The 15,604-nt window shown below is 36.4% G+C and overlaps 1 protein-coding gene across 3 annotated transcripts; it reads right to left on the reverse strand.

The window, feature by feature from the left end:
- Positions 1–1,025: 1,025 nt before the first annotated feature.
- On the reverse strand, positions 1,026–15,143 carry LOC112196016. 3 transcript variants are annotated; one of them, XM_040518845.1, is made up of 10 exons: positions 14,956–15,143; positions 14,114–14,241; positions 13,547–13,621; positions 13,374–13,478; positions 12,025–12,084; positions 11,894–11,956; positions 3,209–3,271; positions 2,105–2,531; positions 1,207–1,275; positions 1,026–1,087 (listed from the first exon to the last, which is right to left on the reverse strand). In XM_040518845.1, exons 1-8 carry the CDS (start codon positions 15,119–15,121, stop codon positions 2,346–2,348), a joined length of 846 nt encoding a protein of 281 aa, XP_040374779.1. In that variant the 5' UTR covers positions 15,122–15,143; the 3' UTR covers positions 1,026–1,087; positions 1,207–1,275; positions 2,105–2,345. The 3 variants fall into 3 exon arrangements, with proteins under 3 accessions (XP_040374779.1, XP_040374780.1, XP_040374781.1); XM_040518846.1 differs by lacking the exon at positions 3,209–3,271; XM_040518847.1 differs by lacking the exons at positions 1,026–1,087; positions 1,207–1,275 and having other exon boundaries at positions 2,383–2,518.
- Between the last annotated feature and the right edge of the window lie 461 nt (positions 15,144–15,604).

Here is a 15,604-nt window from a genome sequence, read left to right on the forward strand (position 1 = left end):
CTGGTGAACCCTAAAATTTTAGGACAGGAAACTTTAGCTATATAGGTACTGTGATGGTTTTCAAGTCACAGACCGCATGGGAGCACGCGAGGGGACTCATAATTCCTACTAACCCCTTGTTAGTCAGTTATTCTGCATATTTTGTCAATCTGCATATCTTTATTTAACGGGGGCCAGTTACCATTTCAATACAAAAGAAGACAGGACCTGTTCATACATCACTTGTTTTATAATTTAATAGAACTTAAAGTGAGCAGACTAGATATTTCATCTATTTCTTAATTTAAATATGAAGTACAATAAGAGACGGAGTACAGATTCCCTAAAGCTAATATATCAGTAATATAGGCATTTTATGAATGAAAATGAGTACGTCAAACGGTCAAAATGAGACTTGTGTTCTAAACCATACATCAAATTTAGATGACCTGCATTAAGTCTGATTTTGTCCCAAACATGGGCATTGCAGATTTTACTTAGACATTACCCAATTATATTTATGCATTTTATTTACTGTCAAAATCAAACTAAACATGGCCAAAAATTGACATAAAGGATAGGCATAAACATGGCTTTACTAAAACAAACAGATACTCTTTGATTAATTGTCTTTGGTGTAGGAGCTTCAGACAGTAAAGTGAGAGGGTAAAAGCCAGCACACAGACAGACAAGCATACACATTTAAATAGTTATGCAAGCAAGATAAGTATGGCATCGAAGAATTCCCATTAGAATTCATAATTAATCTCCGACGGACATATATAAGTAGAATTTTGCAAACATTGCAAAAGCATCCAATTACCTCATGTCCTTCACTTGTCAGGATGAGCACGCTTGAGCTTGCGGCATGTATGATATGCATAGGATCTAGGAATACGCTTATTTGCCTTTTTTCTGCACAATTCAACCTTGGTTGCATTAGTAAAAAGGACAGACCTTTTGACACTTAATCTAAAACATCCTTCTAAAGAAACTACAAATTTTGTATTACCAAAAACAAGATAAATGCACTGAATCAAACTAACCTGAAAATAACAGAAGTCAACTTAAACATAAGAACTGCAGGCAGGGCCAGTAAAGCAGTGGCCTTTATCAATTAAAAAAATAAAATGTTAGAAGTGAAAAGAATTGCAGCGCCATTTCTTTTGATAACCTAACTATAATCTGGTTGATGTTACACTTAAACTAAATTAGTTAGATACCTACCAGAAGCCATGCCAGTTCGATAGTTGCAAGTGATTGTGTCAACGTATTGTTTTTGAGCATTTCTTGGACCTGTAATGGGAAGTTTGGAAACTAATATGAGATACTTAGCTATTCGCTCTAACAGGTAGCCAGATTGTTAGCTATAGAAGTTTTACCTACTTGCATGATGTTTAGTTAGCATAATATGTTCGCAACACGCTAATAAGTCAAATATTTTTGACATTCAATGAAACAACATCATCAATTATAGATTTTTTTTTTAAAGAAAAGAATAAATTCAATAGAACTCACATGGGACAGTTGTAAATTCTAACGTTTCCAAAATTCCTTCTCTATTTCCTTTTATAAACAAAATCATGATTGCCCTTTAGTATTAAGATGTTTAACACTATTGTTCTATCAAATGGAAAGGCCATGAAAAATCAATCAACATGCTTATTGGGTTTTAACATGCAACAACGTGGAAGAAAAAAAACAAAGAAAGAAGTACTAGTTGGCACTGATATTGACCCCCTTTCCCCAAGTATATAAACATCAATTACTTTATTCGCAGAGCTGATATAATATTAAGCAGATGAACAAACTATTGTGCATTATGGACAAAACTTCCATCCCCTCTCTTTTCTCTGTTGCCTAACTAGTAATTCAAGATTGAAAAAAAGAACAATCAGTTAATTTATTATTCTTTAAAAAAAATTTGTGTTCATCAAAGTTTTGCTTCCTAGTTTTTATTTCATTCAGTTTCAGTAAATATAGATCCAGTAGTCCATTTGCATCATGTTTCAATTGCCCAAGAGCCACCACCATGCATTATGCAGCATGTCCCAACAAGTGTTTCAAGTGTAAATTCTTTAAATTTTTTAATGATTTATAATTTATAAAAAGTTGCAAGTAATACCTCATGATGGTAAAAAGTTGCAGATTTGATGAATTTTCTGCATGCGTGGAGTACTTGCTTTGTATATGGCTTCAAGGTAACGTGTATGTTAGCTAAATGGGTTCTTGTCACCATTGTAGCCTCATCTATCGCCATCATAAGCTGAGCTATGTATGGCTCGGTAAACTTCTTAGCTACCTGTTACAACATAGAAATGCCATAAGACCGATATTGAATGAAGTAATGTTATAAATTCAGTAAACTAAACCTCATGTTGGCGCACCTGAATGTGAGGATTTGCCATTTCTTGTGCCTTGAAAACAAATGGTGCTACAGAACTCTTTGACGAATGGTAGATATCAACAGTTTTTGCAGTGAGTAATTGAATATTTGGATCAAGATAGGCTACAATTTCTAAAGATTGTTTCTTCAAACCTGGTATCCATTTCTTCAAATTAAAATTAAAATCAATCAGAAAGGCTATCAACTTGCAGGAAATAAACAATACACCGCATTATGCAGAAAAGAGGAATACATCAAACACCAATTATAAATTATGACAGTGACCTCGGAACTTTGACCTTTTAGGTCCCTTCTCATACTTCTAATGTTTCAATGATATAGTTCCCAAGAGTCCATGACAAAGGTTTTATCACATATAAAAGACTTAAAATTCGAGATCATTAACGAAGAATCTCATCCTTTAACCACCCTCAGAGGTGGACGAAATTATCTTCATCTGAAAATAATATGTAAGCAAATAATAGCTAATGCCAGTAACTGATGTATTCCCATTTCCAAATTCCTTCCAATAGGTCTCAGTTCTCACACTTGTAAAAGTGCCAAGTGATAACCAATTTTCATGGTTTATAGTATGCATCCAATCCTTACTCATGACAAGTTACAGTTAAAAATATATATAACCTGAAACAAAAAGCTCCACATGATATTTCAAATATGTTCTAGCAGCTCAAGAAAAAGTTGACTAAGAATTAACAGTTGTAATGCATCAAGCCTCTAAAAAATATGAGAATGTGCATTTCAAACAATAAATACAGATTCATAAGCAAAGACAATGCCAAATCAATTGTGGAAGATTTATAAGAAATGTTGAGGAAAACATACAGATTTGATTGTTTCAGTGCTGAGCTGAGCCAAAATATTAACCTGAGCTTTCATTTCTAATGCCTGAGAAATGCAAATTGATAAATTAATAACTAACTAGTTATTCCAGTTTAGTACTCTATCTTTCTTTAATGAAAGAGAATTAGTATCTTGTGTTGTAAAACAGAAAAATTTTGAGAGAGAGAGAGAGAGAGTTTGGACACAGAGAATCAGATTGTGTGTCTTATTCATCTCACCATGAGGAGCCTTATATAGGACTGCATGGTGTACACAAAAGGGTAATGCTTAATTACAATCCAATCACTCCTACAATTACAACCTATCAATCACCAATCTATAGGGATAGGCACCTATTACTCATCATCTATTTACATGATTATCCACAAATATTTACAACACTCCCCCTTGGATATTCCATGTCAATAGTGTTGCATAGGCTGAGCGCTTCTAAGTTGCCTCGTCAAAAACCTTGCCAAGTAATAAAAACCCTGTGGGAAAAAAAACAATCTTGGTCGAAGGAGAAAAAGAGCACAACGCGCTTGAGTGTGGAGTAGCAGTATCACAGCTTTAGAGATAGGTGAAGTCTTCTTATCAGCACCATAAGTAGGTAGTATGTCTACGAGAGGTATGCACTAGAGTTGCTACACCAAAACCTTGCCTGGTAAACCCAGTGGGAGAAACCCGTGGTCGAAGGGAAAAGATGAGCAAATGCATGTATATGTCGAATCAAAGCATCTTCAAGATGTAGTATAAGTGGGGTGACCATGCTAAAGATGTGCCTCGTTAAAACCTTGTCAGGTAACAAAACCCAGTGGGACAAAATAACCCTGGACGAAGGACAAAAAGAGTACACGATGGTCAAGTGGGTATGCTTCAAGATACTCTCCCTGAAAATTACATGTTAGGTAATTCAGATAGTTTACGTAGACCAATATCTTGAACATGCTTCTGGAATGTAGACTTTGGTAGTGACTTGCTAAAGAGGTCTGCACGATTATCTTCAAATCAAATATTCTTAACTTCAATCTTCTGATGCTCCTGTTGTTGCTAATTGAAGGAGAACTTCGATGCAATATGTTTGGTGTTGTCTCCTTTGATGAAATTCATCTTTATCTGCTCTATGTAAGCGCATTATCCTCGTAGATAATGGTTGGTTCATCAGTGGTGGAATGCAGTCCACATGTGCTTCGAACATGGTTTGTAAGGGCTCTTAGCCATGACATTCACATACTGCTTCGTGAAGAGCTAGTATCTCATCATGATTCGAAGAGGTAGCAACAAGTGTCTATTTTGTAGACCTCTAAGAAATTGCAGTATTCCCAATGATAAAGACATAACCAATTTGGGAACGTGCCTTGTGCGGGTTTGATAGATAGTCTATATCAGCATATCCAACAAGGCAAGCATCATTCTGAGGATCCAGGGGGTTTGATCCATTCCTTGATGCGTAGGGATAGAATAAGCCCATATCCGCCTTACCTCTAAGGTAGCGAAAAATGTCTTTTATGCCATTCTGGTGGTGGCGTGTTGGCGCAGAGCTATATCTAGCTAACAAGTTCACATCGAATGAGATGTCCTGTCTAGGGCATTAAGCCAAGTACAATAATGCGCCTATTGCACTTAGATATGGGACTTCTGGCACCAATATCTCTTCGTTATCATCTGCAGGACGATACGGTTCTCTCTAGACTTTAGACGACCATGAGTGTGCTTGCTTTTATCCTCATTAAAGTATCTTAACATCTTCTAGATATAATTTGGTTGATGGACCAAAATTTCATCTGCACTGTGCTCGGCTCCAGGTCGAGACAATAATTTGTTCTCCCAAGGCCTTTCTTCTCAAATTCCAACTTCAGGTGCTTTGCGGTTTCCTTGATCTCTTCAGGAGTATCGATCAAATTCATGTCATTGACAAAGACCGCCACATTTCCAAACTAGGAACTTGTTTCCTTAATAAACACGCATGGGCATAGTTTATTATTCACATATCCCATCCCGATTAAATATTCACTTAGACGGTTATACCACCTCCGTCTGGATTGTTTCAATCCATAAAGTGAACGCCTCAAAACTAATGAAGAGCGTGTTCCGTGGTCTAGAACTATTTGCATCGGGTATATTAAGTCCTTCTGGAACTTTTATGTATATCTCTGTATCGTGATCCCCATTGAGATAAGCTGTGACCACATTCATAAGCTGCATATTCAGTTTTTCGGAAACTACCAAACTGAAAAGGTAGCAGAACGTTATGACGTCCATTACTAGAGAATACGCCTCCTCGTAATCAATCACAGGGCGTTGAGAAAATTCTTGCGCCACTAGACGAGCCTTGTGTATCACAATCTCGTTTTTCTCATTACGCTTCCTTACAAATACCCATTTAAATTCTACAGGTTTAACATGGGAAGGTGTAGGAACAACAGGTCCAAACACCTTTCTCTTTATCAAGGAATTTAATTCGACCTGGATTGCTTATTTCCTTTTTGGCCAATCGTCCCTTCGTTGAATTTGATCAACAAAGCAAGGTTCGAGGTCATCGCATATTATAGTTTCGGTGGCCACCGCAAATACTAATATATCATCGATGATAATCTCAACCCCATTCCAAAACTCACTAAATTTACTGAGATTTCTTTATTCTCGGGAGTGGGTTCAAATGTTGGAGCGTCCCCCAACATAGTCTCTTCTAGGACATACCCATAATCCGGATTTATCTCGTGAGATGAATCGGTTTGAGATTGCGATGTCAAGAGGATTCGTTTGTGCCAAGTTTACCCTCTTCTAGGGATAAGAATCCTTTGAACCTAATGATCTACCTCACTTCAGGGCAGGGACATATGACTGGTTAGCCGCCATGGTCGTACCTCGTCCATCTAGGACGACACATCCTACAGGGACGTCTATCCTTACAGGCACATTTGCAACAGGTATATATGATCTAGTCACTTTAGCTAGATCAGAGAAAGCGTCTGGCATATTTTAGGCTACACTCTGTAGATCTAGAATTCTCCGCACTTCATTATCACATTGTGCGGTTCGGGGATCAAGATGAGACATAGTGGGGACATTCCACATCAATTCACGTCGTTCATCAGGAACGGTAACGTTATTATCTCCCCCTAACGGCGGGAAGACTGTCTCATCAAAGTGATAATCCGCAAATCTAGCGGTAAAGAGATCGCCTGTCAAGGGCTCGAAAGAGCACATAATGGATGGGATTCATAATCGACATGTATGCCCATCCTTTGTTGAGGACCCAATTTTGTACGTTGTGACGGCACAATTGGCACGAGGACTGCATACCCAAATGCGCGTAAGTGCGAAACATCAGGTTCGTACTCAGTCACCAACTGTAACACGGAGTAAGGTTGGGTAGCAATGGGCCTCAACGGGACCAACATAGCTGCATGCAAGATTGCATAGCCCCACACAAAAACTAGGAGCTTGGTGCGCATTACCAAGATTCTATTTGCGAGACCCTCTTGGGTGTGAACATAGGGAACTATATGTTCAGCATCAATCCCAAGAGATATGCAATAATCATTGAAAGACTTCGATGTAAACTCTCCGGTATTATCAAGTCTTATAGACTTTATGGGATAATCCGAGTAGTGAACTCTCAATTTCATGATCTGGGTGAGAGTTTAGCAAAAGCAGCGTTTTCTTGTGGACAATAGTGTAACATGTGATCACTTTGTCGATACATCAACCAAAACCATTAATATTTAACTGGTCCACATGGTGGTTGGATATGTCCACAAATTTCCCTTGCATTATGTGCAGAAAAATGGTGATGTATGTACTAGTATTTGCATATGATGGTCTAGTATGGCATATACAAGACCCTTATTCAGAAGGGGGTGCACCTATGATGAATTGAGGATACTGTGCATCATACTTTGACCTGGGTGTCCCAAAAGGTCATGCCATAGCAAGTAGTTGCTTGAATTAGTTAGCTTCTAGCTAACAAATTTCAATTTCTCCAATGTACGCTTTTGGCCGCACACTCGGAGGTTATGCAAAGATATTCCACGCATTTTTCTCAGTGGTTTCAACGTGGTAACTGTGGGTTCGAATATCCTTAATACTCAATAACGTTCTTCTGGAACGTGGAGATTATAAGGCTTCATTAATGGTAGGTTCAGTACCATTGGACAACATATAGTGGGTTTTGCCATAGCCCTCTATCAGGTTGGATTGCCCTGATACGGTTGTCACAGAGGTATGAATAGACAATAAGTTTGAAAAACATCTCCGATCTGGGAGTATGGTGTGTGTAATAGCACTTTTAACCAGACAACAAACTTCCCCACAGAATATGTCTATTCATTTATTTAATTCAATGGATCACATGTATAAATAAGTTTATTGAATTAAATACATTCGAACATAACCACATTTTCATAATCCAAAATGATTGAAAATATAAATCACCAAAAATAATCCGAAGATGTTTCATTTATTAAGATGAAATAGATATGACACAAGGGACCAATTATACCCATGTCTTCGAGTTCTAATCCTCGGTATGTTCAGTAACTGCCTGAAAATCCATGATCTCTAGTGTGGAATCGATAGAAAATTACCCATCAATGTATTTCGAGTTACGCGACCGGTGTAATACTCATCTACTGCTTCGGCTATCGCACAACAAGTGCGGGACCAGCAGTCAATTCCTCCACAATGATAACAAAGATCATGCTGATTCTGGTGGCAGCGGGCCGGACCAGTGTTCCTTTCAACTCGGGCTTGCTGAGTTATGACATCATGGTTCCTACCACATGGGCCTTGGCCACATAGAGCTTGATTACATGGCCTCTTGGGCTTTGGCCAAGTGGCAGACTATCATATGGGCTAATTTCGTTCTGCCAATCATGTCTTGCTTCAAGCAAGAAATGGTCATCTGATGGTGAAAGTGCTCTTCCAGAGCAACCCAAAGAGTCTGTATATCCTCTTCATCGGATACTCAACTTGAAGTGTTTACTCCATATGTTTCCTTTTTGAAAATTATGGCACTCATATTAAAAGCCTCAATGACGACATTGTTAGCATTGATTGTTGATCTCATCTTCATTGCAGTCAGATGAATTTTCACACCTTGAGTTCACTTTAGATAGTTTGTTCTAGAGACCTCCAAAGCAACAAAGTCAAACATGTTGAGATTTGACATTATTTCTTACAGGAAAGGAACAAATAATATTAGTGCTTTGGGTAATATCATCCATAAGCAAGTAATGAGAACTTCAGGTTCTATAACATGGTATGAAAAATCAGATTAGACATGTAAAATCTACTGGTTTTATCATGTGTGGTGAATTTATGAAAGGAAACTTCAAGTTTCTTAAACGGCATTATCGAAACTACAAGTTCGATATATGTATGAACTACGGGTTCATTTAGAACTTCTAGTTCATTAGGTACCTGCATTTTCTACACATATATTCTAGTGCGAAAATTTAGACAAATAACACAATAATATTGAATAAAGTAAATAGTAATAATATCTCACAAATTGGATAAATAAAAATCACAAATCAATTGAGATATTAATTGCATGCTAGTAATTTAACATATTAACTATCACACAATTATGTGAATAAATGCTTCTGGCAATTAATTACACATATTAGATATGGTGAATCTATTTACAATATGAAATCATTTTTCCTTTTATTTTGATTCTGCTGGACCAAAGAAGGGGTGGGATTGATAGTGAAGCCTATCGAGCTTAGTCTGCGGGCTCGTGACCTAGGCTTTCATGCACTAGTCAAAGAGTATGTGAGGCCTGCTGGGCTGCTAGGTCCTGCAGAGGGAGAGTGGGCCTGCTGGGCTCAGGCTAGTCTGCCAAGGAATGAAAAGTTATTACTCAATCCTTTCGGTAACTCCAATTGAATATGACCAGGTAAGGAAAGATGAGGTTTAGTTGGAGCGAGGCTCGCTTAAGTACACGGCCTCATCTGAACCTTTCCCAGACATCGCATCCAACTGGATGAGCCTAGTTTGAGAAGATTCATAACTTTTGTCATGGTAACATGTAGTAAGTTTCTATTCTGGCCTTGCAACTTGGGCCTGAGCTTCTGGCTCGAATTTATTGCTATGACTTTGGGCTTGATTTGAGCTTCTGACTCAGCCTCTATTAATATTCACAATTATAACATAACCAAATTCAATATATGTTATTAAATCGTAACATAAATAAATTAATGCAGCGGTTATATACCTAAGGAAATGGGTTCAAATCCCATTAATGCTTCTGGCATTATGTACAGGTAATAAATTTGGCAAATGCTTCTGGCACAATGTTTATGTAATAATTGCGTAATAATTTAGCCCATAATGCTTCTAGCATAAAGAATTATAATGGCAGATTCAAATTTGTGTAACCAAAAATTAAGCCCATAATTCTTCTATCATAATTCACGCAATAATTCAGAATTGTCTCAATGTGATAATGAAGTGATTGTGGTAATGAGCATAAATTACAATGGTAATTGCTTTGGATAAAATCAATCAAAATCAAATCACGGGTTGATCAATCACCAATTAATTGGCCTCAAATCTGCTTCTGGCAGAATTAATACTAAACAGTGTTAACACATACTAACTTGCCATGGTGGTACAGCGGACAACATGTTGAGTTGGTACCTATTTTAGCTAGGTTCGAATCCCAGCAACTGCATAATCTGTTTTTTTCTTTCTTGTTGAATTGATGTTACTGATATTGATTTGGTACTGCTGGAGGTTGAATTGATGTTACTGATATTGATTTGGTACAGGTTGCAGTCCATAAATTTTTATCTTTTCTTTTCCAATCAAACAATCCCAAACACATGAACAAATATATACAAATACGTATACCAAGTAAATAAATCATGTAGGATTTGCTAGGGTTCATGCATTATGGTGATTTTTCATATTCAATCAATAGGCTCAATAAGCAAAAAGCATGAATATAAAATTAGGTTTTGGAAAACATTACTTGATGAAGGCGGATAAATCTTCAGCTTATGTGTGCAGAACTGAGAAGGTTGTCTTCTCAGCCAATCCAAGAGCTATTCGCCTCTTCTGGACAGCTCCCACTTCGAATGGTGTACAGGTCTCAAAACGACTCCAATAAGGCTGAAATTTGGAGGGCAGCAGGGCCGGTCTTGAGGTTTTTGATGCCCCGGGCAAAAAAAAATTTGGTGCCTAACTACCCATATATATATATATATATATTCATATGTAAAACAGTACAACTTTAAACGATAAACATTCGAGCACAGAACAATAAAACTAGGATTGCGATGTAGCAATTGTAAAGACGTATGCATCAACATGTCAACCTGCAACTTCTGACTTCCAATTAATGCATCTAAAGATGCTATGTTTGTAGAGAAAGAGAGCAAAAAAAAAAAAAAAAAATTCCATTGTAGGGGAAAAAAAAAGTCGATCTTCTAGTGTTTAGTATAGATTGAACCTGTAATTAACTGATTAAGGATGTTGAAAGCTGCAAATTGAACATCAGCGATGACAGTATAGTCGAGATTTTGATATTACAGGCATAAAAATTTATAATAGTTGTTAGAATAATCAACAAATACCACAAAATGCCAGTAATAGAACTTATAATGTCCAAAATTTCAACGAATTTAAAAATTGAAGAACACCCACCATAAAAAATAAAAAAAATTTAAAGAACACCCAATTTAACTATACCTATTTTGATCGATCTCTATTGCAGCCTGAATCGATGGAATGCCAAAAATTGTGTCTGATCACCGTAGAAGAAGAGAAAAATATAGGAGAGAAAGATTGAGAGGAAGTGACAGATGATGAAAATAAATTGCTTGATTGAATAACCATTGAAACCCCAATATTTCAAGAGAAATTTGTTTGTTTTTAAAGTTTTAGAGAGAGTTAAGAGACTCTTGAAATTCGTTTGCTATAATTGTGTATACAATTCTCAAAGTGAGGAGAAGAGAAAACCATTTCGAAGTGAGGAGAGGAGAAGAGAAGACACTGCGTTTGGGAACAAAGCAAATTTTTTTTTTTTGTTTACCGTCGACATATACTATATATAATTTTTTTTTATATATATATAACCTTATTTAAAAAAAAAATTTGTGCCCCCCTCTCACTTGGGCCCTGGGCCGTCGCCAAGCCTGCCCTTGGGCAAGGCCGGCCCTGGAGGGCAGATAGAAGAGGCAGAGACGAATAACTTTGATGAAGGAAATATTTTGATCTGAGTTCCCGATCAAGAGGTTTCGGAGTGTGCAAACAGGCTGCAGCAGGAGTTTTTTTTTTTTTTTTTCTAGCTAGAGCTTTGGTTAGAGCTTCGTGCTGATAACGTGTTGTAAAACAGAAAAATTTTGAGATTGAGAGAGAGAGTTTAGATACAGAGAATCAGATTGTGTGTCTTATTCATCTCACCATGGGGAGCCTTATATAGGACTGCATGGTGCACACAAAAGGGTAATGCTTAATTACAATCCAATCACTCCTACAATTACAACCTATCAATCACCAATCTATAGGGATAGACACCTATTACTCATCATCTATTTACATGATTATCCACAAATATTTACAACATCTTGTAAAAAATAAAAATAAACTGATTGACTATTCCAATTACAAGACAGTAACAACATCTGTAATTGACAGAAAGGTAGCTAATTAAATTAGTGGAAACCACAAGCACACCTTTTCAATTGCCACATCCAAGGCTGGTCTCCCACACTCATTCCAGTAAGTCACTATGTATGACTGCACGTAAACTTGTACGTTTTAAATTGGCCCCAGCCGTAATATTCCACTAAACTGCATAAGTTTACCTGAAAATGGCTTATATGAACTGCAACTGAATGTAGAACTGAAAGCCATCCTCCATGGATCTGATTACAGGTCAGAACAAAATATGTAACTATCAATCATTTTGTAAAGTTGATTAAGAAATTGAATATAGATGGATAAAAATTAGATGGGTTGCTTCAGTTATGTTGGTTTCCAAAGAAAAACTTTGGTTCTACTTAGAGTTATACTAGATGTTACAAGAGTCCAAAGCTAGAGGAACAATAGATTTAAAAAGAAAATCACATCAAAGGCAGCTAGGCTGTAAACAAGCACCTCAATCAACAAAAAAACCTTAGACCACAACGGCTTTCCATCCTAGCAGAGGCTAGGGAAGAAATATTGTAGTGCACCTATTCCAAAGTAATAGAAAATCTTTGGATATTAAGGAAGTCATGAATGTATCTTTCATCATCTTAAAATAAAATAAAATTTTAGGCAGTAAATAAATGATTAGGAACCTTTACAACCCTTGAAGAGCATGCTCAGTTTTGCAAACTCTGATCTTCTGTTATTATTAACTTCCAAAGATGGAGAAAGAGGACTCACAGGAGAGACATTTGAAAAGCTACATGTCTTATACAAAACCTTTTATAAGGAAATCATGTATTCAAAGAAAATAGAAATGGATTGCAACTGGAGTTGGGACTTCATATGATGGTACACTCATAATATACATATTAACACAGTTGGTCTAACCTTGGATTAAGGAGGGTTTCAGAATTCCAGTTATCTGTTAATCCCATACTAGTTTAGAATAAAAGATAAGTTGGGACTTTGATTAAAAACTAACACATGATATGACAGCTCTTACTTTTTGCTTAATTTATTAGATCACTGAGATAAGTATTGATTACTGACTAGTCCAATTAGTTCAAGCAAAAAGATCATTAAAATTCATCAGAATTCTGTCAAGAGCTTATTTTAGGCCCATAGTAAAGTTCGAACCATTTTTTAGTCACAAAGAAAAGCATTAAATGGACTAATTAATTTTAACTTTGATGGGCAGCTAAATTAAATGTAACACATTATCAAGACCTATATATTTTCATGAATTAAATGCCCAACATCTCTGTAAACCAATGCTTTCAGAAGGTAAACTATATGCACCATGACAGCATACATACTGTTCATAATTTCTTAAGACCCACAGTCTCGTCAGCTGTCAGATAAAGCTATGTTCTCTGCATTTTACAAATTATGGTTGCAAAACATAGATGAAAGTCTTAACAGAGAAACTGAAAAGCAAAGTAAAATTATAGAATACAATAAGAAACTAAAACAGAAATAGAAACGTAGGCCTTAGAAGAAGAAGAAATAAGTTCTTAATTACATCTTTTACTTTTAATTTCAATCCCTGGAGTTTTTGCTCAGCTACCCTTGCTTGGGCTTCCAGTTCATTTTTTTTCTTATTCTGCAATATGATTTCCTCAATAACCTGCCAGGAAGACCAAAACATTAGGCATGCAAGAAGACAGAATATTAGAGAGTTTAAGAAAAAATAACCTGATTCACTAGCTCCTCAGGATTCTTCTCACGTAACTCATCTGTGAATTGCATAGCATCTAAAAATTCTCTTCCCTGGAAAAAAGGAAATGGATAAAGCTAAAACTTCTCAATTTGGGTATAGCAAGCCCATGTTTTTCAACCAGGCAAGCATTGAGATTCTTTACACTCAAGACATTATTGGGTTTCACAATGTATAAGACATTAGCAACATTTCAGCATTGACTAGGCCAGAAAGATGAGTAAAAAACAGAAATGATGCATCCAGTAAAGGATCAATATTTTTTTTCTTTTTGGGTACAAATTAAAAGAGCAATAGCTGTGACAAGGAAAAGCTTTACTGTTATTTTTTTTTTTGGATGAAGCTTTACTATTATTTTAACTAAGAAGAAAACACTGATTAACCACTGTACATTCTCGTCACAAATGTAATTAAACCAAACAGTAGCTTCATGGTTTGACAGAGCTATAGGGTAGCTTCATGATTTGACAGAGCCATAGGGTATGAGATAATTGTTCTAGTCTTGAAATTAGAAAGAAAAGCAATTTAAAATACTAAAACCTCACCTGGACAGCCTCTGTCTCACTTTGGAAAAATGCATTGCTGTTTGATTTCCCTTGAATAATCTCCTCCATCTGCCTAATTTTTTCATCCTTTTTCCTCAGTTCACGGTTTTTCTCATCAATGCTTAATTCTACATGAACACATGAATATAAATTTTTCTAAGATAGACAAAGTAGTTAATTATCTGAAATACCAGTGAATCATATATATATAAGTCAGTGTGAAGTTACTCCACTTGCGACAATCTAATTCTCTGCTCATTCTTTATTTTGGTAAGGGTATAAGACATCATATCACAGTCCAAAAAAGACAAGACTTGGTTATCAGGAGACAGTAAAGATCACTGAATCCGGGAGTGTCCCGTTGAGGACTGAGCTAATAATTCACATTTCCTACTACAGACACGTTAATTTTCCCTTTCAATCCCTCTTTTAGACGCTGAAACTAAATTGTCAGTTTACATGTTGTAATTTACCTTAAAACTCGAAAACGCTCCAATCTCGTAGGCTGAATTAATTGTATTCTCACTTCCCACTGTGTAAATTCGTATCCTATATATATTACATATTCAATCCTAAACTTCAAGTAGTGAGACTGTAAATGGAGCAGAATAATAACAACACCAAACAACAATCAAGTTGAAAGACTGATATGGAATTGTATATTCATCCATTGAAGACTTGAAGGACGTACTCATATTCAGATTCAAACTAAAATAATCACAATTGCAAAACAACTATTAAAAAATAAAAACATCAACTAGAATTTTCGTTTCTTTGTTTCCCGAATTTTGCATGACCATCAAACAATCTCAGAAAGCAGGGTGGTGTGAAGAGATGATCACCTAGAAGGTAAACCTTGGTCTCCAGCAACCGAAGTTGGAGTTGGTGTCTTATCGGCGAATCTGCAACCTCCGGAGACCCGTCGTTCAGAAGCGGTGGCTCTGCCGTGATTCCGTTGAATAATAGGACTGAGAATATGGAGAAGACGAAAAGCATGGAGGCTGCCATTGGCAAGAGTTGAGCGATCACTCAAGAATTCTGACGCTTTTCAAAGTGAGTCGGAGAGGCGCTGAAATTTTTATTATAAACAATATGTAGAGCCAACTGAGGTAATATGTCTCAGTGTTGTAAATATTACTATCTATGTGGATGTCCATATTTATGTTATGTATTTTGATATAAACCATACCTCTATATAAAGGAGGCTAATGAGACTGAATGAGTATACTTCTACTTCCTCCTAACTTTTCTCTCTTTATCTTCTCTCTACTTTATAACACGTTATCAGCACGCTTGCTCTATTTTTTAGACTCCATGATTATCTTAAAGTTTTTGGTGCAGCCTTGTTGCTTTTGACCTTAACTTTGATCTATGAGTTTAATATCTTCATTCACTGTGCGATGTGGATGTTAATATTCATTATGCGTTGTGGAAGTTAATCTCCCAATTTTGTTCTTGACATGATCGCGTATTTCTATTGCACATACCACT

The sequence above is a fragment of the Rosa chinensis genome, chromosome 4 (assembly GCF_002994745.2).
Source record: "Rosa chinensis cultivar Old Blush chromosome 4, RchiOBHm-V2, whole genome shotgun sequence".
NCBI lineage: Eukaryota > Viridiplantae > Streptophyta > Magnoliopsida > Rosales > Rosaceae > Rosa > Rosa chinensis.

Excerpts from the sequence above, each read along its gene's own strand:
- LOC112196016 (XM_040518845.1), bottom strand. The coding sequence starts at position 15,121 with ATGGCAGCCTCCATGCTTTTCGTCTTCTCCATATTCTCAGTCCTATTA. Across the intron at positions 13,622-14,113 it reads GTGAGACAGAGGCTGTCCAG|GGAAGAGAATTTTTAGATGC; the intron begins GTGAGGTTTTAG and ends CCTTTTTTCCAG. Across the intron at positions 13,479-13,546 it reads CTGAGGAGCTAGTGAATCAG|GTTATTGAGGAAATCATATT; the intron begins GTTATTTTTTCT and ends TCTTCCTGGCAG.